Source organism: Taeniopygia guttata, chromosome Z (genome assembly GCF_048771995.1).
Source record: "Taeniopygia guttata chromosome Z, bTaeGut7.mat, whole genome shotgun sequence".
Classification (NCBI taxonomy): Eukaryota; Metazoa; Chordata; class Aves; order Passeriformes; family Estrildidae; genus Taeniopygia; species Taeniopygia guttata.
Window position 1 is genome coordinate 32,835,275 of NC_133063.1, and position 24,066 is coordinate 32,859,340.

A 24,066-nucleotide genomic window follows, 5' to 3' on the forward strand; every position below is an offset into this window, starting at 1 on the left:
TTGTTTTAAAATATTTTTTTCCAGTGTTTAAGCACAATTAAGACGAAAATATCTAATGGCTGAAGCCATCATTGCCTTCAACTGTGTACAACTACATTATTAGACAGAAAGATCTCTAGATTCTTTTTAGAAAGAGCTCTTCTGGGTAATTCCCAGACTGGCTGTAATTCCTTAAGGTGTGTTAAATGCATTTAACTACCGATACAAATCCAGCAACAATGTGATTGTTCAGGTCACTGGTAAGTGCCATTGTGCTCCTTATTGATCATCTGCTGCTGCAGTGTGTGTTAATAGCATGCTGGATATGGGACAGTAAGGCAGGGTGACTACTAGAGACAGTGGTGCTCTTGTTGGTGGCCACTGGGTTCATGGGGTTTGATCAATGACATTTGCTTTTGAAGTCAATGCCTCATACATAGAAACATATATGGAAAGCAAGACAGAGTTCTCAGATTCCACCTTTCTGTTTTAAAAGGTGAGTCAAAGTGAATAATGTATCACTTTTGGTTTTCATGATTTAGGAAATTAGCAAGTGCTTTTTGAAGAACCATGTTTAAAATGTCCTCTTTGTTTTTGGTGTTTTGGATTGGTTTTGCCTTTTAGCAGTATAGAATTACAGAGAAGTTAATTGGTGTGTTACCAACGTAAAGAGAAGTTCCTTCAGACTTTAGTCTCAGTAAGTTCATTGGGCTGCAAGACCATTAAAATTTTCCTATATATCAGCAAAAATAGTATTTATGTCAATAACCTCCTTGTGACCAGAGGCGTCACATCACATGAATCCAGTACATCTGTACTAGAGATCAAAGAAGTGGGAGGGAGGGTAGCATTACTGTGGTCCCTGTCATGGTCTTTTTGATGTTCTTCATGCTATGGGAGTTGCAGATACTTCCTGTCTCCCAAGTGCAATTGTGTGTGGGTTTCCACATGGGAGGGAGAAAGACCCCATGTCTTTCCAGCACTGTGTTATTCCACTCCATGTTTGATGATCAGGATTGAACTATTGAGAATTGAACATTCCCTACCATTACCACATCATTTTTCCTAACTTGGTGTGACTCACCAACTCTTTTAACATATTAGCATCTGTTTCTGCAAAGCACAGACAGCAATCCTTTTCATCAGCAGAAGCATTATGAGATTTCCTTTAGGTGTGGAAAGCATTTTAGAGTACCAAGATGATAGGTATTGAGTACTGCATAGATTGAGGAATCTAAACTGCCAAGTTACTGTTAACTTAGAAATTCAAAGCTTATTCCTAGTCACAGACCAAGACACAGGTATGAAATAATGACAAAGTGGGGATGGAAAACAAGTGGGAGATTCTTAAAAGAAAGTTTGTTGTTATTTTAGTATCTTTTCCAGCATATGGTAAGGTAACTTCCTATTTTTTGTGTTAATGGCTTGCCTTGCTTTCCCACACTCTGAGGGAATGCTTTAATCTCAACTTTAAGAAGTGCTAGGATTTGTTTCCCAGATGGCGTTTACTCTGCAAAAAATTACATGTTCATTTTTTAAGACTTCATAATCTTTCTCTCTTTTATTTTAGAAATCTTCCAGAATCCCTGAGGATGACCTCAGGTTAAGAAAAAACAGAGATCAAAACTGTGCCAATTTCTTGGAGTCATCTACTGTGCTTGCTACAAAGGAAGAGAAAATGGAAATTGAAGTTCCAGTTTCTGAACATAAAAGCATAACCACAGTGGCTTCACCACATCCCATAGACAATCCAACCCACTTCTTTTCGCCTGCTTCAAGCCGAAATGGACTTAGGGACAGGCATGAATCTCTGGACAGTGAAGTTGCTAAAGAGATCAGATACCTAGATGAAGTGCTGGAGGCAAATTGTTGCGATTCTGCTGCAGATAGTACATTTAATGGGACATCCTCCCCTGAACCAAGTGCAGTCTCCATTATGGATGGTTCAGGAGCATCTGCTAATGTCAATAAAGAGTCAGTATCTAGTGAAAGGGAAGAAAATGTAGCAGACAAGCAGGTATCCTTGGAAGTTGAGCCATGTGAAGCTAATATAACAGATGAGAATCTGAAATCTAATGGCCATTCCTTGAGTGGTCTGAAAGAAGACATTAGGGAGAGTCTGAAGGTGCCAGGAAGTCCCACTTCTTCAAACAGTTCTAGAAGATCCTCTAAGGATGGAGAATCAACTCTTACAACCCTTAAAAAAGAGGCAAAGTTTGAACTGCGGGCATTCCATGAAGATAAAAAGCCCTCAAAGCTCTTTGAAGATGAGGAAGAAAAGGAAAAATACAGAGTCCGAAAAGTGAGGCCATCGGAAGAAATGATGGAACTTGAAAAAGAAAGAAGGGAACTCATTAAAAGCCAGGCTGTCAAGAAAAACCCCAACATTGCTGCCAAATGGTGGAACCCTCCTCAGGAGAAGCCTCTGGAGGATCAACTGGATGAAGAGCATCTGGAGTCTCACAAGAAGTACAAGGAGCGCAAGGAGAGGCAGCAGCAGCAAGGTGTGACAGCAACATCCCCCAAACAGGTCAGCTGCTCCTTTGTATCCCCAGAGCCAGTCAATATCAAGAAAGAAGATATTGTCACAGAGCAAATTGACTTCTCGGCTGCCAGGAAGCAGTTCCAGCTAATGGAGCACTCAGGTCCATCTCAGGGTCAGGCCCTACCAAGGCGGTCAGTAACACCCAAAATGTTCTCTGTCAAACCCTTCTATAAAAGCCTCAATTCTCCATATGTGGACAGGCCGATGTCTTCTGTGACAAGACCAGTTTCAGTGTGCGGGCAGAGTGGGGAGCTTGAGGGTAACAACATTACAGTCATCAAAGCACAGAAAGTCTCCTGTAGCTCAGAAGATGACAAAAGCACTCAGACTACAACAGCTGACGCAGCAAGAGAGTTACCTTGCAGTGATAGCCCCAGAGCTGGACCAGCCTCAAAACTGTGGGCAGAGGATGGAGAATTCATGAGTGCAAGGGCGGTCTTCACAATGGTGAAGGATGATGGACAGGGAATTCTAGATCACTTCCCAAAGTCAGGCAGTGCCTCTTCGCCACCAGAGGAGCTTGACTCTGGTTTGGATGACTTGTCTGTCAGGTCTCAGGATACCACCGTCTTGGAGACCCTTTCCAATGACTTCAGCATGGATAATGTGAGTGACAGCGGTGCCTCCAATGAGACCATGAGCACCCTGCAGGAAAGTTCTCTAGCAGATTTTTCTCTGCCGCAGACCCCGCAGGCTGAAACTCTAGCAGAGTGCAGGGCTGAAGGCATGTCCAAGTCTTTCAGTGACCCAGGCTGTGATTCGCCCTCCTCTGCCTTGGCAGACTCCATGCTGATGGATGACCAGCTGGACTACCACGCTGGCCTGCTGGTTCAAAATGCCATCCAACAAGCCATAGCTGAGCAGGTGGATAAAGGAAACACGAGGGAAGAAGAAATCCCAGCAGAGAAAGAGATCTCAGCCAAAGAGCAGCCAGCCGGAACCAGGCCAGCTCCAGCCTCTAAGGAGCATCAGAACCCAACGTTTGAGCCACCCCAGGTGTCTTCACCAGTTCAAGAAAAAAGGGACACCATACCAAAGACTTCAAAAGAGGAAGACTCAGGACTCAGGGAAGGGAAGGTTTTGCAGCAGTCACCCATGTACTCAGACAGCCAGACATTCCTTGTGGAGGAAAACAGGCACGAGGTTAGCTATTTCAGCAAGTATTCAGAGGCAGCGGAGCTTCGGAGCACCGCCTCCATCCTGGCCACACAGGAGCCTGAAGTGACTGTGGGCCCTTTCAAGTTACGGTCAAGGAAACAGCGGACTTTGTCAATGATCGAAGAAGAGATCAGAGCTGCCCAGGAGCGAGAAGAGGAGCTGAAGAGGCAGCGGCAAGGTCTGCAAATGGCGCCAAGCCCTGTTACAAAGAGTGCACTACCCATGCCCACCAGAACCGTGTCTTACAAAACTGCACCAGGTAAGAGCCCAAAGTATCAGAGCAGAGGTAAAATGTGAGTGAAGGGTCACGTATGGTTTCATTTTATGTCATTTTTAATGAAAATATTGTTTTGCAAGGGGTGGGAGGGCAAATTACTTCATCTGCCTGTAAACTGCATGGGACAATTTAATTTTCTAGCTGTGAGCACGCCTGCAGAAGGTTCTGCTTTTTCACAAATACAGTGCAGAGATGCTGATCATCGTTACTAAACCTTCTGTATTCACTCAATGCCACATTGTAGTGTGACATGTCCATCGCTGTGCTGCTCAGATCACCCACTGAAATTTAGGATCATCTCAAGGAAGCACAGCAACAGTTTTTACAGCTGTGTGGCTATTTAAAAGACAAACATCAAAGGCTGTCCTTAATAGGTTTCCTGTTCTCCTGCATTAAGGAAGTGCAAAATTAGTGTAGATGTGCAGATTTTGGGGTATGAATCAGATATATTTTTCTGTGTGTTTTGCTTTCTGGTTTGAGGTATTTGTCTTAATGAGCTTTGTCTTGTAAAATGATATACAGAGCTATAAGTTGCCATGTATTTTAGCTGGTGTAATTCACTACTGAACTAAAAGCAAGCAACAAATTGTTCAATAGATTCAGTGGAAGTCCTTGACTGATTAGTTTCCAGGTTCTTTTGCTGACTTTCACAGCAGTTTCAGCATATCTGTCTCTCCCTTCCCCTTCCCCTTCTCAAGAAATAATGTCAAGCCCTGATGCCTTCTAAATATAATACAGAAAAAAATTACACCAGGCTTATTACTATGTAGTGATTTTTATTAAGCTTATACCTTTATATGCTTTGCAAGGACCTGTAAGGTTTATTAATGGTGGTCATTGTGAAAATGTATTCATTTTAACAAGAGTACTTAAATGCTGTCTTTATTTCCACTGGTGTAACACAAGCCAGTGGTAGTAATTTTCATTTGAAAGTTATGGTAAGCTTGAATTAGATGTAGACTTAGACCATTACTCAATATGATTGTGAACTTGGAGTTTTATGCAGCACATATTTATGTGAATATTTAGTTTTGTTTATTCTGCAAAGAGGATGAACTTAACATGTATTTTTTTAAAAAACCTAGAGAATACCAGTCTTTTCTTTGAAGTACTGTTGTTATAACTCCTTTAGTACAACATTTTTTGTAAGGATCCTCTCTAATCTCAGGTGTTCTAATAAATGTCTGACAAGACATGGGATACAGATGTTAGTTCAGAGGACTTGTTTCATAAAGGTGTGCTCATGACTGTGTTCAAAAACAGCATCATCTGTAGCTGAAAGTGCTCAAAATCAGGTAGTAATGATTGTATTTTTCTGAGAAGTGATGTTGGATGGGCTGCTGACACTAATACTTGTTTTAACAGAGCTTCTGGGAAAACAACGTACTTCTGCTTTCTCTACACAACAAGGCATTTACTTTGTGTCTGTAAAAATGTTTGCCGTAAATTACATTCTAGAGAAAATTATAAACTTCTGTTTATAATGAATCATTCCAGACAGTTTCCTTTAAATGTCCAACTGCCATATGTTCAAGAAAGAGAATCAGGATCTCTTAGCCAATGACTCAAGCTACTGCAATTTGCAGCTGGTGACAAGGCAAAGAAATAGTTTCTAGGAAAAGCTGAATATGTGGCAGTGTTTGAGACTGTCATTGATCAAAAAGCCCAGGAAGAATGTTGCCAGAGTTCTTCTTAGTTCTATGTTTGGTGCTTGATGAACATCAGATGTGCTCAGCATAACTCTCAGCTGCAGAACCCTTAGCATTGGAAGGTGTATAAACCTCAGTTCATCTCTTTCTTGCTGTCCCTTTAGCCAGCTCATTGCCATTAACACCTGCAGGCATCCTTAGAAATAGGGCAGAGGAATACTGCATAATCCCTCTTAAGATTGCGGCTACTTCCCTTTTCATAGTTACGGGATCTTTTCAATATTTGTGAAAAAAGACAAAATAATTTAGCAGAGGGAAAAACATCGGGCTGTTAGGGTAAACAGAGCAGAGGTGACATACAGAGCAGAAAAGAAAATATGCTTTTGCTGGGCCCAGTAAGGAGTATGCTATAGAATATGTCTGGTACTGTAGTATGTATATCTAGTTTCACAAAGAAAAGTACTACTGATGATGATAATAATAAAGAAGAAGCAGGTATTTCTGTCAGCAAATTGCCTTTTTCAAAGAGAATTGGCACTAACATCAGGATACCTCAGTAGAAAGGGATTAAGGAGTCAAGTATAAAGCTGAAAAATCTGTTTCTAATCCTTAAGTGTGGAAGTGCATGAAGGCATAATAATAAACTTAATTAACAATGCCTGACAATCAGGCTGTATTTAGGTGGTGGTCTGGGCTGAGTTGTTTTATTATGACTCCTGGTGTTCCCTATTTATTACTGTTGCTCCCCTTCACTGCTTTGAACCAGATGGATCCTGACATAGGTAACAGAAAGACAAACCACGAAAAGGGACTGCGGTGAACTGCACTGTAATTTAACTGAAGTGTAGCAGATTAGCACAATTCATGTAATTGTATATGTGCAGTAACTGCTAATTACTTTAGATAGCAAACAGGCTGGCTTTACTCAGCCTGACATGCAACTTCATAGAACGGATAGTAACATTCAGTTTGTCTGCCAATCACTCAGCACAATCCAAAAGGTCTCTTAGTAGTAAACTTCTGTACTGCTAACAATTATCCTTTAAAATTGTTTGTTGATGCTTTGAAACAACCTTTTAACCCATCTCAGATCACTGAACTGAGACACAGAGTAATTTCAGTGGAACATGTACACTCTTCTCCAGGGCACTCTTGGAAAGGTGAAGAACTTATGTGAATTTTTCCCAAAAAAGTTGTGTTTCCTGCATGAGGAGACTCAAGAAAGACCAAAGAAGTGCCAGAGTATGTTATCCATATGTATCCATACAGTTACAGTATGGATAGTCACCATGGATCCCAAAATATTTCTGGAGCCCTATTTAAATCTGAATGTTTCCTGTGTTGTTTTGTGTGCTGCAGCTCCTGCTGCACTTGGCATGGTGTGAGCAGCTGCACAGCAAGACAGTGGTTTCCCCCGACAATGTGGAGGAAAGATGGTACAGCATCTCTCCTGGGCAGAGCATTTGGGGCTGCCTGATAGTTTATTTGAACAGGATGATGAGTGTGTGACATGAGAGGAATCCAGCATAAGCATGGTGATGTAATTCCCATGGTTTTTGTTACCCCTTTTAATTAGAAGTAACTTTGACTATGAAGGACTTAGATATAAGTTCCTGTAGTGCCTGGCTCTGAGTAATCCTGTTCCTCAATAGGAGGTGTGAAAATCATTACAGGGGAGGTCTGGGTTCAGTGAAGGTTTTTCACCTAGAGCTAAACCCTTTGTCAATATATGCTATCTCATGATGAGGGATGAGGAGAACCTAGCAGAAGAAGCCATACTTTGGGAGTCTGCCACACCTGCCTTTTTGGTTGTTATCAGTAAAGTATTGCCAGGTGAGGCATAAGGCACATTGTGCTTATGTGCACACTTGCACAAGCATCAAGGAGAACTACCCACCATGCCCATCTTTTGTTGCCCTCAGCTGATGAACGAAATGAAAGAATTTCAGTGGGTGGTGTAAGCCTAGTGGGGAAGTTGCACCTTAGAGATGCAAGCAGTCAGATACCTCTAAACTGTAGGTAACTGAGGGATGTGTATGTGCTGTGCTTTTCTTTCTTCTCTCTACTTTTTTACCCTGAGTGGCAGCTGTGGAGCTTAAGCCTCTGTTAGAGAAACTGCTTAGCCTCAAACCATCTTCCACTTCAGTTTTTCTCTAATAAAGACCTATGTTTAGGAAGCTTCTCAGTTTCAGCCTTAGCCTGAAGATACTTTTTGTGTGGTGGGAAGAGAAGCAGAAACTTTGAGGCAGGATATTTTGTGGTCATTGCAAAATTTTTAATGCCTTGTATGCATGTACAGAATAAGGATCTGTTATAATACATATGTATGAACTCCCTTTTAAAATCAGAATTTGGAGACAGAGCTAGAGCAGAAATGTTCATGGAATATGCTCTTTCCTTACACCTTATAGGCACTGGTATGAAAAAAAGAAAGTTAATTTTCCCCAAGGATTCCCCTAGAGTGCTCATCAGTCATCCCCCGAATACTTCCAGGAGTGCCTTAACAACATACCAGCCCAGTTCATTTGCTCTTTGCTTTCTTATTCCTTCCCTAGTGGAGGATGTCTATGAAGTGAGAGAATCTTTGAGACACACTTTATTTGCTGTTTGCTTTTTTGTGGTTTTGCATATTTGTATTGCTCACCTGATGCTCAAAGGAGCAAAGAAGCCCACGTTTCACCTGGAGTGGTAATGAGGCTCTGTATTACTAGAGGGATCTTTTTTTTATGTACTTCAGCAATCCCCTGAGTCCAGCACAGACTAGTTTCCTAAAACAGTCTGTCCTGCTGAAATCCCTTATTTTGAATTTTTTTCTCTGCTATGCAGATGACTTAAGAAAATTTTAACAGCATCTCTAAGTAAAAAGTAAATGTGTATTTGTTTTCTCTTATTATCCCAAATATAGATTTGGGATGTATAGCCTTCATATAAATACATATATTTATAATATTTGTACATATATAGTATATGTGATTGATATATATATGTACACATGCAATAAAATGCTTGGAGTCAGTGATTTTGAAGGTCTGTTCCTACTTTAATGTTTTTCTCATCTGTGATACTGAAAATTGTTGGGCCTTGCATCCAGGGCGAACAGTGCTGCTTGAAGATATCCCCTTTCTTAAGTGGAAATACCCAAAACCTAGAATTTGTATTGTTTTCCAGGCAAAGGGGAGTGGAAGCATCTCTTTTCAGTCATTAGGCTTGTCCATAGATTTGGGCATCCTGTGGTGTGAGTGTACCTGGAGAAGGTACAAGTTGGACAGACATCTGAGAAGCTTCATTCTTCCCCCATTACGTACATCCATCCAAGGCTATTACTAGTGTAAGGACGAAGTCCTTAATCAGCAAATATCTGACCCTTAATCAGGCCTTTCATTTTCACCACACTTTTTTACCCACTGGGCCTAATTAGGAGGGTGTCAGTAGTTTCAAGTCTCTCCTGCTGAGCAGTCTAAGCTGTCACGCATGGGTGCAGCTGGGCAGCTCAGGACCTACTTTTGGCCCCTGCTTTGGCAGCATGACTCTTGTTTATCTGTGGAGCAAGTCCTGATGCAACCCAGAGAAGAACCTGTGCTAGTAGAAACCCTCCCTTCAATGTGTGGTAGGGTGTTATAAAGAGGATGGATTCCCAGCCTCATCATTGTCCACCTTAAATTAAGCTAAAATTAAGCTTAAGTTAATGAGAAAGTTATCATGCTGGGTTTTTCAACACTGATCAGAAATGGAAAAGCCTGGCAAGGGAAGTTCTTGTAAAAATACCTCTGCACTGTTGGCTTAATAGTTCTTTCAAGAATAAATCGTGTTGATTTTTACAGGAGATTTCAAGGCTGCTCTCTAGTGGCTGCAACTGTCATGACGGTTTTTGAAGGACCAGATAGGGTTTTCCTTTACTTCCGCAGCAAGTTTCCTGAAAATGAACATGATCCTTCTGATTATTTCACCTATTTTTAAGGGATTTGCAGTGGGTATTTTTCTCTTTTCATGGTATTTTTTTTTTACATTCATTGAAGTGTCTTATTTTAAAGAGTTGATCATGGTCCCATGGAAAAGGAAATATGGTTTTGGTTCAGCATTTCTTTCTCCTGTCAGAGCTGAGAGCCCCCACTTATCATTCCCATGACCTACTACTGTCATCCTCATTCTTCCCAGCAGGACATGGTGAGTGGTTCACCCCAAGTCAGTGCCTGGTGATGAGAAAGGCAGGCTGTCCTTCCCAAAGAAGCATGAATTGTCCACCTGTGAACCCTCCTGCAGCTTACAGAAGCTGTCTCTTGTCCTGGTGTGCCTTTTACCTACCTTTGGGGTAACTGTGCTCAAAACAGTGACCTTCCATGGAGTGCAATGGGCTCAGCCAGAGAGCAAAATGAGTTCTCTCTGGCTTTCCTTCAGCCAGGAGGGAACTCAAAGGCCCTATGTGAACCAAGAGTTTATAGAACAGAGACCTGATCCTATTCTGCCACAGGAGTACTCTATGCAACCTGCAGGAAACTGCTGCAGGGAAGAGCAGGGCTGGCGATTGACCCAAAGCCTTTCTTACTTACAAAGCAGACAAAAAGCACTGGAAAAAGAGAAGGCAGCTGTGTTTAACAAGATGCCTTCTTTGGATGTCTCATACGTGGTCCCTTTGTGTTGCATTGGCTGAGTGAGAAAAAAAATCATCTTGTGGTTTTCCAGAATCTTACAAATATTTCCAAATTGCACAAATGTATCCTGTAGGAGGAAACGGGGGTATTTCAAGCAGGTACTTTTGTAAACAGTGGTTTTGTAAAAAGATTTTGTTGTGTTTTGGTGTAGTAGGTTACAGGAAGAGGGAGAATGTTGTTTAAAGTCCATGACCATCCTGATTTGCCAGATTGTTTCATAGACTTCATTCCAAACTGTTTCTTCATTCAAAATTGGTGAAAATGCTTCTCCAGCTGTCATTTTTGATAAATAATTTGTGAGTCCTCAGCTTAGAAAGGGTCATTCTTTTTCATGTCATTGCAGGGAAGATAGAGAAGATCAAGCCTCCTCCATCCCCCACCACAGAAGGCCCTGCCTCACAGTTGGACCCTCCACCTGAGGAGTCTGCAGGAGCCCAGCGACCCAAGAACCTGATGCAGACCCTTATGGAGGATTATGAAACACACAAAACCAAGAGACGAGAAAGGATGGACGACAGTGCGGTAAGCATGGTTCTTCTTCTCCCTTTTTGCCCTGTGATAGAGACCATTACTTGCAAGAACCAACAGGCTCTGAAAAAGGTTATTTCACCAGCATCTGATCAGATCACCTTGCAAGTGGGTAAGGATTTTAACATACTGCAAGGGGCAGGTGTTCAAAATAGTAGTATGCAGGCCAATGAAGAGTGTCGCTGCAAATATTAAAGAAAACTCATACGATGTTTAACTTATCATTAATTATGTTAACTAATAAGACCAGTGTGTAGCTGCCCTATAACTGGCAGATTCTGTTAATTCACACATCACCAAGACCCTCCAATGGGTTATTTCAGTGTGGATCAAGCATGTATTAACACATGTGGTTTGTAGACCACCCCTCCACCCCGCAAAGTCCAATCCAAGTGTGATTAGTCTTCACTGCAAGTTGATAACTTCCCCAGAAACCACCAGTTGTGGAACTAGACTGGGACGGTCTCAGAAATTAACTTGGATCCTTCAACAGCCAGCATGTTGTTGTTAGATTTGTTGTCTTCCTTCCACACGAGCAGTAGTAGAGTTTATCTGAATTACAGTGTTCTTTATTAGAGAAACTAATAAGAAGGGATTTTGTAACTGGAAGTATCAAAATTCAGGAAAATCTCTTTTTCCTAAGAGACCATAAGCTGTGTCTTATTCAGAGTCATTATTACTGTGCAATGAGTGAAGAAGATATTAAGATACAAGTTCAGTGTCAGACTCCTTAAATGGACACAGTGTTTGCTGAAGCAGCCAAAGTCCTCCAGACATTTCCCAAAGATGTCTGAACAATGCCAAGGATGCTCCAACAAACTGCTTTCTAGTAATGTTCACTAAAGGCAGGTTCTTATTAGGGGTATAGATGTAAGTGAAGGTTTGTAACGTGAATACTGTACCAGTATGGCAGCTTTTAATCACTTCTTGTGAATATTGCACCATAACAAAAGGCAGTAAAAATCAGAAGGAATGGACTGTGGAGGGGTCCTATTGAACTTCTGTGGACTAACTAAAAATGCAGATAGATTTGTTTCCCGTGCACACCAGAAAATTTCAGGTCCCTTATTCTACTGAGGCCACTGAAAAACAAGGTTCCATTGTCCATCAGATTTCTACAGCAAATAGAAAACCAGTTCATGCACAGGAGCATGTCTCGTTCTGGCAGAGGCATCTTGGGGACCCATCTTAGGGAGGAGCCACTGTGGTTTCCTCTCCCTCCCCAAAGCACCCAGTGAAACAGGGTGGTCCCACCTGCTCTGGTGAGTGCTGTTTCCTGCCATCTTCCCAGCACATCTGTCCCGAAGGTCCTCAGAGCCTTTCAGGGCAATTCTCATGACCTTTGCAAAAGCTGAAAGGAACATTTTTAAAAAGAGTTGGGTATAAAATGCCCATTGTGCAAACGAGCACTAGAGTCCCACACTGAGACCATCAGCCTCGTAGCTGGAAACTTCAGAACAGGTGCTCTGCTAATTGGGTGGCACTCAGCTTGTACTCACCCCGTGCTCTTCCTCTACCCCTGTTAAGAGTGAAGGTGGTCTGCCCAGCCTGTGAAGTGGTGGCTTGTGGCTGGAATCTTAGGTCCTGCTCATTTATTTACCTGTGCTCAGTTCCTCAAGTGCTTGCAGAGCTGCACACATGCTCCCTGGAAGGTAGACTGGCCACAGTTGCCTGGTCTCTGCAATTTGAAGTGATGTCCTATCCAGAGTGCTGGTCACTGGTCTGGGCAGTATCTGACCACAGAGGTGTGTTCTGGGTGTCATCTCAGCTCTCCACTGCCACTAAAGCTGCCCAGGCACTGACGACCCAAAGATGCACTGCCAGAGCATTGGTACCACTCAGACAACCTGTGGGATAGATCTTTTTCTGGCATGAACTTTCAAGGTTTCAGTGAATTTGCAAAGTCCCGGTGCACACCAGATTCCCACAGTGTTGAGGTTCATTGTCATTCTTCTCTTCTGTAAGCCCACTGTGTAAAGCCAAACAAGATGTTTTTGCTGCTGCCCACCCAAAATCCTATTAGAGATTTGTGTCCTGCAGAGCCCAAGGAGAACTTCCTGAGATCAGCAGGAGTGTTTTGTTTCTTTTCCCTGGCTTTTTCCACTCTCTTTGGTAAATAACTCTGCCAATGACAAGAGAAAGATAATTTTAATAAGAAGTGCTGCACTTGTACCACTGTCAGTTTGAGTGAATAATTTACAGTCCAGGCTAAGCAACTATTTATTTAAAAATCAAATAGCTTTAATTTGTCAGCAGAGAGCATTTGAACAGTGTTCTCAGGAAAACGGGTTTATGTAACTAAAGAAACAAAATAGCCAATCACTGCACTATTTTTAAAAATGCATTAAATACAGCAGGAGAAGGAGCATAACTAACAACTAGACAGGCAGCTGCTACTTGGAGTATTATGTCAAGAGAGCTGAATGTGGCTCAGCATTGCCCTTTATGAGTGAGGAGAACCAGACACTTTCTCAAGTACTGGAAGCAGTCAGAGTGCCTGGCACAGCAGCCATGGTTTCCTGAAGGGAGAGATTTCATGTCCATGGAAAAGTTTCATGTCCATGGGAACTCCCTTTCGTGCTGAGCACACCCACAGTACTGATGTACAGAGATCCACTTTTGCCTGCATAAAACACAACAAAAGACAGGAGGGTGGTTTCAGTAGGGGATTTACCCTCTGTAGTCTCTCCTTCAGGCATCACCACCTTCTGTTTCATGTCTTGCTTCAGTGGCTTTAGTGGCTACAACGTGGCCTCTCTGGTCAAGGCTTGTGGGTTATGCCTTTCAGAAAGAGAGGGCAAATCCAGAACATCTTGGAAGAGCTGTGCTGCTCAGGAGGGGCGTCAGTTTCTTCCAAAGGATGTGTTGAAGTACAGGTTTCAGCAGATAAGTGAAAGAGAAAAAGCAGCAGCAAGGATATGGGTCAAGCACTGATGGTAAACAAGACTGAGACTGGCCAAGCAACGTCATTAAAATAAGACTGGCTAATCTTTACTTTTTTTTTATGACATTAAGTTGCTTGAAGTATTATATTGTGGAATGTGCCAGTTCTTGGAATTTCTGTAATTTGTTCTTGTTTCCTAGTAATAACATGCTTGTTCAATGTACTAATGCTGGTCTTTTCCCTTTCTACCAGTACACCTGTAAATTACTGTCTAGCAAGGTTACTTCTGAGGTACTTTTCAAGTGCTTGTTTATTTTTGCTCTTTCTTGCATGGTGATTCCAAATGCATGTTGCTGCGGTTGTCATTTTCATAGTGTGTGCCAGTGCCATTTCATTTTAAAAAATGGGTGTGTGTGATTTTCCCTTATATCTTTCATCAGCAAATATTTGTGTGGCTGGTTTTCTAGCCCTTGGATTCTAGTTACAATTTCTGCCATGGGAGGGGCTGTAATTAAAAGGATGGGAGCTGTTGCGTTGGGCTGGAGCATTCCTAAGGTGAGAAATGAGAACTTCCCCTTACTACCTCTTACCATTTAGTTGGCAAAGGTAAACCTGGTATCTGAGCATCTTCAGATGCTGCATGAAACTTCTGTGGCTTTCCTTTGTCGCTGATTACAGTGTATTTAATTCTATCAAAATCTCTAGTATCTTGTAAAAAAAAACCTTCACACCATCCTTTCATATGTGGAACAATCAGATCCGAGTGCATGGCCTCAGTCTGTTTCATATTGTGAACCTTTCTTTGTCCCTGTCTGTTGTGATGTGATGATTGATCACAGTCCACAACTTATCATCAGTGTTTGTCTCAGGGTGGAATAAACCCAAATCTTCCGGATAAAGGGTATTTACTGAGACATTTGGTATTTTAGCACTAAAAGTAGCAAGTGGGACAGTCCTTATACCCACAAAGCTGGATTTTGCCAAAGCAAGTAATTTTAAGAGCAGGTAGTTGATACTAACTACACTTCTGCAGTGTTTGTTAATGAGGTGCTCAGTAATATGTATATTTCAAATGCATGTCATTTTCTCTGTAGATTGTGGTAATGACTGATACTTACCAGCACTTTTTTATAAACCCGAACCTTCAATTTTTTTCCTATTCCATACATCAGCTGCCTCAAGACAAGTATCTGAACATGTTCTGACCTGGAGAGTAAAGCAAAGACAAGTCTATGCCATTTCCTAGTCACTAAATAATTTAAAGTGGGTTTTATCACACTGATACAAGCCAGTGATTTATCTTTGTGTATTTATGGATAGTTAAATCAGTGTAAGAGCAGTGTGCTTTCAGTGTCCCAGTTTTAAACAGAGGTTGCGCCTTTTCTCCTCCATAATATATGCACAATATATTGTGCATATAATCTAAGTCAAGATTTGTGAACAGCAAGTAGTTATCAGAGTGTTTGATGTTACATGAGAGGCAGAAGTTCAGGTGTAGTTTTTACAGGCCTGGGCCACGGTCTTCTGCTGGGAAGAATTTTCTGTCTACCTTGTGTTACGATAATGATACAAAGAGTAAGGAGCTAGAAAAGAGTCTGTATGAATGGGAAAGGGCCTAGAAATAAAAAAGACTTTAGGAGACAGCAATTCCTCATGCATTTGAAGGAATGTTCTCTGGCTATTCCCCAGCATCCAGCCTCAGACTGAGGAAACCATGTGATTCTCACTGGAAATCGTCAGCTGAAACTAGGCAGGTTGTTTCAGAAGCAGCAGCAAGACTCAAGGCACAATATGCCCCTACTCTCTACTAACCCCACAGCTGACCTCCTGTTCACCAGAGCCTTCCAAAACACACTCTGGTGCAGGCAGGTGGCTCAGTTTTAGTCATTGTTGGCAGCACAGTAGCTGTGCCAGCTGTGCTTGCTCTGGCTTAGGAGCAGGGGCATCCATGCAGTCATCCTAACAGCTCCACTCTGGAAAGGAGGAAACAGCATCCCAGCCAGGCACAGCAACTGCATCCTGCTTCATTAGGGTGATGTGTTGCATCTCCCCCAGATTCCTGCAGCCTGTACTAAAAGCACATCCCACTGCTGTTTAAGGAGACCCATGTGCATGCCCCTGTATAGGATATTTTTATCATCCAAACCTTCTGCTTTTAGCCTTACAGCTATACATATATTCAAATCTACAGGACATTAGCTTGAGTTTCTTTAACAACAGTCATGCTGTAAGCAGGTAACTGCAATAAAGTGACATTTATGCAACATTAAAGGCTACTGCTGAAAGTTTTTGTGTTACAAAAAGAAGATGAACATACTGGATTTGATGGCATGGGGCACATAGTTCATGTTTAATAGTGAGAAGCAGCAGTTTAATACTGCCACTGTCTTGTTTCAAGTAAACACATTTTAATCTCAGATACTGTGTTTACTAGCAGTCTGGGTATATCAGTAACCAGCATTAAGTGGGTACAGTAAAGAAAATACCTTCATGCTGGAGAAATAGATGTTCTCTCAGTAGTTCCAGTTTTATTTAAAGCATTTAGTTTATCATTCCTGAGCAGGAACGCTTATGTCTGCAGGAGCAGGCAGCTTGTTCCTTGCATTTGTGCTTCTATCTCTTCATGTACATTGTGCTCCATGAATGTGTTTTCTGCAGCAACTTTACCATGTAGTACTTACAGATTTAGACATGCAGACCTTTGTATTTTCTGTTTTCTTTTCTTCTTTTAGTTCTTCCAGATTCAGATGGGAAGAATCAGTTAACTATTAAACCTCAGAAAAACTGTTTAGCTTCCACATCAGTTTTACTACTACTGTTCAACAAAAAGTGTCATGTACTATATAGCAGTCAGTTTTATGACTACTCAAAAAACACCACTGTTTCAGTGGTTGTGATAAATATGGGCTAAAGAATATCTATATATTGCTTACTATTGTTGTCAGTAAGAGAGCATGTATTAAATCTGTAAGCTGTGTACTGGATTTGTTACATCTGATCATGGGAAACTCAATATGATGATAGAAACTCTCCATCTCTAGGATGGATAGAAAAATTATTCATACACCACCTAAAAGTGGCAGCTGTTTCAATTTTTTTTCCCCCAAAATCCTAAAAAAATAAATTAAATCTTCAAGGAAAGAACCTTCTGCAATTCTTACAGCCCTTTTGCCTTTTCCTCACACCTATTTCTGCTCTCCAATTTCTTCCTCTTCTACTACAACTGGTATTCAAACCCCCTTTGCCAAATCAGACATTTTATGTAATGTTGCCTTTTTCCCCAGTGTGGCATTTTCATTAGGACATAGTGTACAAAAGGCTGAAGAAGTCTAAGCTTAAGTGAAGTTTCTGCTTCATGATTTTCCTGCTGTGTGAAGTTCTGGCTGTGGCTGCCTTAGGACAGACACCTTGAGCATCAAGCCTGGCCCTGCCTGTACACACTCAGCTGATGCAGGGCATTATCAAGGAAGGTGCTTGTAAAGCATTGAGATAGCATATATGAGTTGCTGTGGAGGGCCTGGGTGTGCTGCACTTATTATGGGTCTAGAGTCAGCCCTGTTACCGACCAAATTTATTTTTAAATTGAGGTAGTTGGCTATTTTTAGGCAAGCAGTTTCCTGGGTCATGATTTCAGTGCTCCACTGAGGAGTCCCAATTCCCCACTCAGTCATTCCAGTTGTATGCTATAATTATGCCACTGTTTCCTCTAGCAGGTCTAAAACTGTCACAGCCTTGTAAAAAAAAGGGTTGCTTTAGGTCAAACACTCTTTTCAAGACATTAGAAGAATAATTCTGGAATAACTATTTAAAAGTCTCTTTATATGCTGTACCATTTAGTCTTAATACTGAGCCAGACTTGCTTTCCTGCAAAGTGTAAGTCCACATGCTATCCCTCATGGTACCTCTGATATGAACAGAGTTTTGCTTGGAGAGCCAGGAGCATTTGTAGAAGCCAACAAACTTTGGGGTACGTGTGCAGACCAGATATAAATGGAAGAAACCCTACTGCCGTCTTTTAAGACAAATAGAAGCTGACTGACCCAAAGCAGGAATCTTCAAAGTTTAAGCGTCCTGTCTGTTGCAATCCATCACCAGAGATTCTCACAATACTGTGATGTCCAGCAAAGAAGCTGCTGTTCTAAATGATGTAAAATACATTTCATTTGCAGCTGGCATATTTTTGCAGGCCAAATTTCACAGACCTTATTTGAAAATGTAGTAGTAGTTTTAGTTTGAAATTTGAATGATGCACTGATACCCACTCCCAGTTTTGTTTCTCCATTGTTCAGTTTGGGGTGTCTTTTCTTGGTTTAGGCATTCTGCAGTGGGAGTAACTCCAGTACACAGCTTACAGGCTGATGTCTCAGACCTATTTTTCCTTACTGATTTTTTCTTTTATTTACTTTTTTAAAAATTACTTGGTAGGTTTAAGAGCACATTTGCCCCTCTGCTAGTAAAAATAGAAACCGCTCAGCCCTGGTCCCTCCTTCTGGTGGTTGTTTTGCAAAAAGAGGGGACATGATTTTGAGCAAAATTTCAGAACAAAATCCTTCTAGTAGACTTGGACTAACTTTGTAGCCATGGTCAGTGCTAAGAATGATATGGAGCTTTTGTTAAAATTCATCTCAATTGGCCAGATTTTGTCTTTCGTTCTTTGGCTTGTTCATAGTCATAGTTAAAAGAAACTCAGAGGGCAAAGAAATACCGATGCTGGCAAAACTATCTTCAGCTCCTATTTTCAGGTCCTGAATGAAGGTCTAGAGGTTATAAGTGGCATAAATGCAACAGTGCATTCTCATTCCCGTAAGCAAAGTTGTGGTAGCCTGTAATTTCAGCTGGAGTTCAGAGCTGATTTTCTAATACTGCCTGTACAGGAGCCTAGTACCTATGTACTCTTCTAACCACAGCTTGTGAGTGGCTGAAGGAAGAATTTCTTTATGCTTAAATTATTTACTTTTGTTAAGATGTTTGATGGGGTCCACGGACGGTTTTGGGTGAATATAGGCGAGAGATCTCTGTTGGTTGCTCTTGGGGGATGAGGTTTATTCGGGATGCAGAGAGGCCCTGCCTCAAGCTGCCAGAACAGCACATGGCTGGGCCTGAGGTGATGGGGGAGGGGAGAGACAAAGGGGGGAACAGGGACTCCAGGAGGAAATTCCAGGAAGAGAGGGGAAGATCCAAGAGAGCATCTGGCGCCTCAGAGACCCCTTATCAGGGGGGCTTCAAGGTGGGCTGGAACAGGACCTGGGCCAATGGGGTCACAGACACCTGATGGTTCAGGGGAGGGTTACAGGTGTGGGATGAACCATACATTCTGGGGGGTGAGATGGAACAGTCCATTTGGCTTTTGGACCCCTCTGTAGGTGCGGTTATTGTCCAGCCAGTAGGGAGCACGATATTCATCCTGGCTGTACTATTGTGGTTCTTAATCATACTTACCTATCCTTCCCAACAACTTTTGTTCTAGTTAAGGCTTAAATTCTCACTGCATGTGACTTTCTTCACAGAAGAATAAAATAGCATCATCCTATCTCAAAAGGTCATCTACTCTTCTGCAGTCAGGGAGTGTGCAGAGCAGCTTGCAGAAAGCATTAGGGATGAAGGATGGCCAGTATTGCTTCAGTGAAGTCATTTGTTTTGGGATTTCTTTAAAATTACATAAAAAGCTTCAAAAATTTGCTTCTTTGGGAGGAATGGTTAAAACACACTGAGGGCAATTGACATTGTTAGCTGTGTAGTTTCATCATGGAGCTGTTATTCAGTGTTGGTCAGAAAATAACATTGTCATGTGCTTCTGTAAGAAGGCTCTAGACCCCTTTATATCTCGCTCTGCTATGTGGAAAACACCCACAGCTATGCATTATTTGCTGAGGAATACCTCCGACACATCACAATAATGCCTTTTGGTGTTGTCTTGTTTTCTTTTTGACTTTCTCAAAACTCATGTCAAAACTGTTTCTTATATTTTTAGTTAATTGTTAATGTGTGTGTATATGTACAAATAGATAAACAGTGTGTGCATATACCTGCGTGTGTGATATGTGTGTATATGAAATACATTTAAATGTATTGGGCCCATCGTGTACCAAGCTTTGTAGGCCTTCCTCGTGTAAATCTTCTTTTGCATGTGTGTGGAGTGATTTTTCACTCCAGGAGCCCTTTGAGCACAATGTGCCTTAGCTGGAGGCCCACGACCACAAGAAGGGGCAGGGTCAGTGGCTGGTGGCAGGAGCTAGCTAGTCCTGCCTGAGAGGGTGATGCGCTGAAATAGGCAACTCTCCGCTTCCTGGGCCCCACGTGCAGCTCCAGAGCAGCCTCTGGACCAAGCTGCAGGGTGGTTGCTGGTTTCTGGTACTGAAGGTGTGCAGTTTTAGTTTGAAATTCGACTAATTTGGGCCCTGGGGAGAGGGCCAAGACCTGGACAGGGCATGTGCAGCTGGGCTGGTAGAGGTCAGCTGGGGTTCCGTGCAGAGAGCTGGATGCTGCCAGACAACTTGTGCTACTTCTGTCCTCCTGTGATGTGGTTTTGCTCCTGTGTGCCACCCCCAGACTTCCACATCAGCAAGTGCTTCCATCGCATGTCTTCCTTTTCTGCACAGGGTGTGGCACTGGAGCCCCCTGGGGAGGGCTGGCCTGGCTGGTCCCTGCCCACCTGGCTGGTCTCTGCCTGCCTGGCTGGTCTCTGCCTGCCTGGGTGCACAGTGTGGGACACCCTGAGGGCACGTCCAGCTGAGTGACATCCTGTGCTTTCCTTTTCTCTCTGACCAGGTGCTAGAGGCAACCCGGGTGAACCGCAGGAAGAGTGCTCTGGCGTTGCGCTGGGAAGCTGGCATTTATGCCAACCGAGAGGAGGACGAGTAAACACACTGCAGTGTGAAGACAGCAACCAGGCATGCCGGAACCAAAAAAAAAAAGAGAAAGGAAGAAAGAAGAAAAAAAAAAAGCAAACACAAAAACCCACCATGAAAGCAGCAGCATTTTAGTCCAATATTTATTAAATATACAACAAACTCAATGCACATAGACACAGAAATGATCCAGCTCCTGGCAATCCTAAAACTACAGGAAAAACACACCTAGAAAATAGCCCCTTCTTCTTCCCTCCATCTCCCCTCTGAAGTCATGCAGTGGAGAGGGTGCAGGGGGTGGGAGCCCTTGGGGGTGGGCACAAGACGGTGACTGTGCCCACGGACCAGATAGGCTGCAGGCATGTGTCAGGAAGTCGTTCGTTGAGGAGTCTACAGCCAAGGCTCACACCTGTACTTCTTGCTGACTGCATTGCCAGCCCTGCTTGCCCCCAGGGCCATGGTCCACCCAGCACCTCCCATCAGAACCTCCTGCAGTTCCTTCGCCTCCCACAGCCGCTGCACAAGACTGTCAGCATTAATTAGGCATACTCTTATCCAGCCACAAAACACAAAGATAACTGCCCTCTGTTCTGTTTCTTTGAGGACACTGAAGGGTTGGGTTTGGGATTGGGTTGGTTGTTTTGGGGGGTGGATGGGTTCTGCTCCCCTTTCTAGTAATTTATCTGTTTAAAACAAGAAAAAACCCAACATACAGGGAGGCAGTTACTGCAAATGTACAATCCAGCAAACTCAGTCAAACAGTCCTTGTGTTGCAAACACAAGACATCACAATTTAGGAGTGGAATAGATGGGGATGAGAGCTAAGCCAAATGGATTACCTTAGCTTTAGGATCCTATATGCTTGCAATATCACCTGAACTCCAGGTTCTCAGAGCATATTTACGCAACAAAGTTTCTAAGTAGAAAATCTGTATTTAGTGGATGACAACTATTTTTTGACGGTGGGGTGGGAAAGAATGACATATGTGTAAAATCTTTGAAGATGGATAATTTGAAGTAGAAAGGTAGTGGGAAAGGGATACAAATAAAGGACATTTAATTTTTAAATGAGGCAATAAATGAACTAAGCCAGACTCTGGCCTAGAAAGAGGTATGAAATAAAGAAGAAAGAGAGTTATATCTTCAACTATATTTATACAACTTAAAAAGCCTTTGAAGTAGAGTGCTTTGTGAAAGTCTTCACGTTTCCAGGCAACAAAAAAGCTAAAGGGCATAATGAGTTGGAAGGAATGAGCAAGGAAGAGCAGACGAGGGAAGAAAATATTATTTTAGCTGTTCAAGCAGTGTTTTCAGTGCTACAAGCAAACCATAGAGCCTTTAGTTATTGCTTAGGCTTGGGATCAGCAGCAGTGAAGGATTAGTGTGGGTGTGTGTGTGGGGGTGGGGGGGGGAGTGTGTGGGGGAGTGCATGAGGCTAGCATACCATAAAGTGTATGGCAGTGCGTGCACTGATTATTTTCTCCACAGCTGTTTACCAGCTATAGGGGTGAGTGCTATTTTTTTTTTTCTGAAAGGGGATATAAAAATAAGGCACTGAGTTAATGCAGTATTTGTGATATTAAAATTTGACCCAACATGATATTTGCATGAGTCACAATTGCAAAGTATTAACCAGTTTTGTAAGCTGACGATTAGGAAAAGAAATGTGGTATTTATTCTTGTGCTTTGTATTTCTATGTAGTATAGAGGCTGTGGGTTTACTCCTTCTTATCACCAAGCAATACAATAGGAATATTTTACAACTGGGAACCATAATTTCTGGAGTAGAAACTAAAAAGTTTGGGAGGTGATGGGAAAAAAGACACCAACCCTTTTTTCTCTTAAAAATATTCTTTTTTATAATCAGTTATTATTTCAATATCTTTTAAAAAGTCATCAGTCAGGATACTGTTTCCTCCCAAGCCTTTCCTTGGTTTCATGACCTGCTGTGCTGTTTTATCCTGAAACAGTGAGCTTATTTAAAATGAGTACAGATACTGTGAACATACTTCTGGTCCTTTTTTAAACAAACACAGAGCTTGCAACCAAATTACTCACTACCACCACCATCCTTCATTTCCTCCAGCATGTGATTTCTGTCCATGGACACTTATGATTTTCAGGCTTATTTTCAGGGAACTGTAGTAAATACATGTATATCTACCCATTGACTCAGTTCTTTCCATTTTCTTTGTAAGTGCTACTGAACTGAAGAAAACCCGCTGAACCGAGAGTTCCCTGTGATGAGGGCAGCAAGCTTATCTCTAGGAGAGGCACCATGGGGACATTCCATGCCTGTGAAAGAATTTTGTATCTAATAAAGTGGACCTGTTTTTCAGGCATGGTAATCACAGGTGAATCAAGGATAATTCCTGTCTCAAGGTGGGGTGTTACCATTCAGCTGTAGGAAAAGCATCAGCACCAGTGCAGCAGTAGTGAGACCATATGTCACGTAGCTGCAGATGTGAGCTCCACACACCTGTGTCAAGAAAATTCCTTGCCTTTGGGGAGAGATTAAGAAAGACTAGGAAAAAGGAGTTTTGTGAGAATAGGAGATGGCCTCTGTGGTGTGGTGGTCTTGCATTAAATGGCACTCATCAACATTTCCCCCAGTGTTTGCTCCTAAAAGTTGGGTCAGCCCTGAACTGCCTTCCCAGGAATTTGCATCTTTATTTTCTTTAGGCTATAAGCCTGTTTTTCCCTCCAGCTTTCTCACTGGAAGCTGCTGACAATAATCACCCATTATAAGACATCTTTTCATGCTTTGTTCTGTGTGATAGAAGCATTTGCTTTCAGCCCCTGCAAGAAAAGTATTTCAGTCCAGGACAGATGGACTTTTCACCCAGCAGTTTTTCTCTTCCAGAAATTATGGACACTTATAGTCAGCAGCACATTTAGTGCTGTGGTAACAAGAGTGAGATGCAGTTTACTTGCCTCTGTTATTTCATTTGCATGCTACCAAGCTTAGGTGTTTATAAGTATACAGCAGTAATACATATCTATCTGTATATGACTATATCAAATGCAACAAAAGAGCACTACTGCAGAGTTAATTTGTCTCCACAAAAGAAATGCTCAGATCCTTTCCCGTGGCAAAGACTGGTTTTAATGAAACTGTGTATTGAAAAAATAGTTAAGCATTAGCATTTGTGATTATAATCGGTTTGAGGTTACAGTGCAGGTTTTCTGAACAATTTGTTTTTAAAGCTGCCGGTTCAGGCTTCATCTTCTTCTATACTGACATTTCTGAGGGAAAATATAGTAGTATTGACATGTTTGGCAACCAAAAGGCAGCATCTTTGTCATGACTTATCAACCACTTTCAACAATACCTAGCTTTCTGTATGTTAACCACTTAAATGTTATCCTGCTTCTGTTTTATAGTGACTGTGAGGCCTACAATGCAAGTATATAATTATTTTCTCATTAAAATAGAAACCTGTGTTATGTTTCTATAAAACTGCCTGTTTCTTCATGTTATTGCAGGAAGGTGTGCCCCTGAAAGCTGCATGTAGCTGGAAGAAAGTGGCCTGTGTCCTACCTCCCATG

General features: G+C 42.1%; 1 protein-coding gene across 10 annotated transcripts in view; it reads left to right on the forward strand.

Moving 5' to 3' along the window:
• PALM2AKAP2 (PALM2 and AKAP2 fusion) overlaps window positions 1-23,977 on the forward strand; it is a 272,907-nt gene extending 248,930 nt beyond the window's left edge. For 7 of the 10 annotated variants that reach the window (XM_030257290.4, XM_030257287.4, XM_030257291.4 and 4 more), the window contains 4 exons: window positions 1,550-3,941; window positions 10,601-10,779; window positions 13,922-13,960; window positions 20,438-23,977. In XM_030257290.4, the coding sequence (XP_030113150.4) occupies window positions 1,550-3,941; window positions 10,601-10,779; window positions 13,922-13,960; window positions 20,438-20,530 (2,703 nt within the window). In that variant the 3' untranslated portion in view covers window positions 20,531-23,977. 10 annotated transcript variants of the gene reach the window in all.
• Window positions 23,978-24,066: the final 89 nt, after the last annotated feature.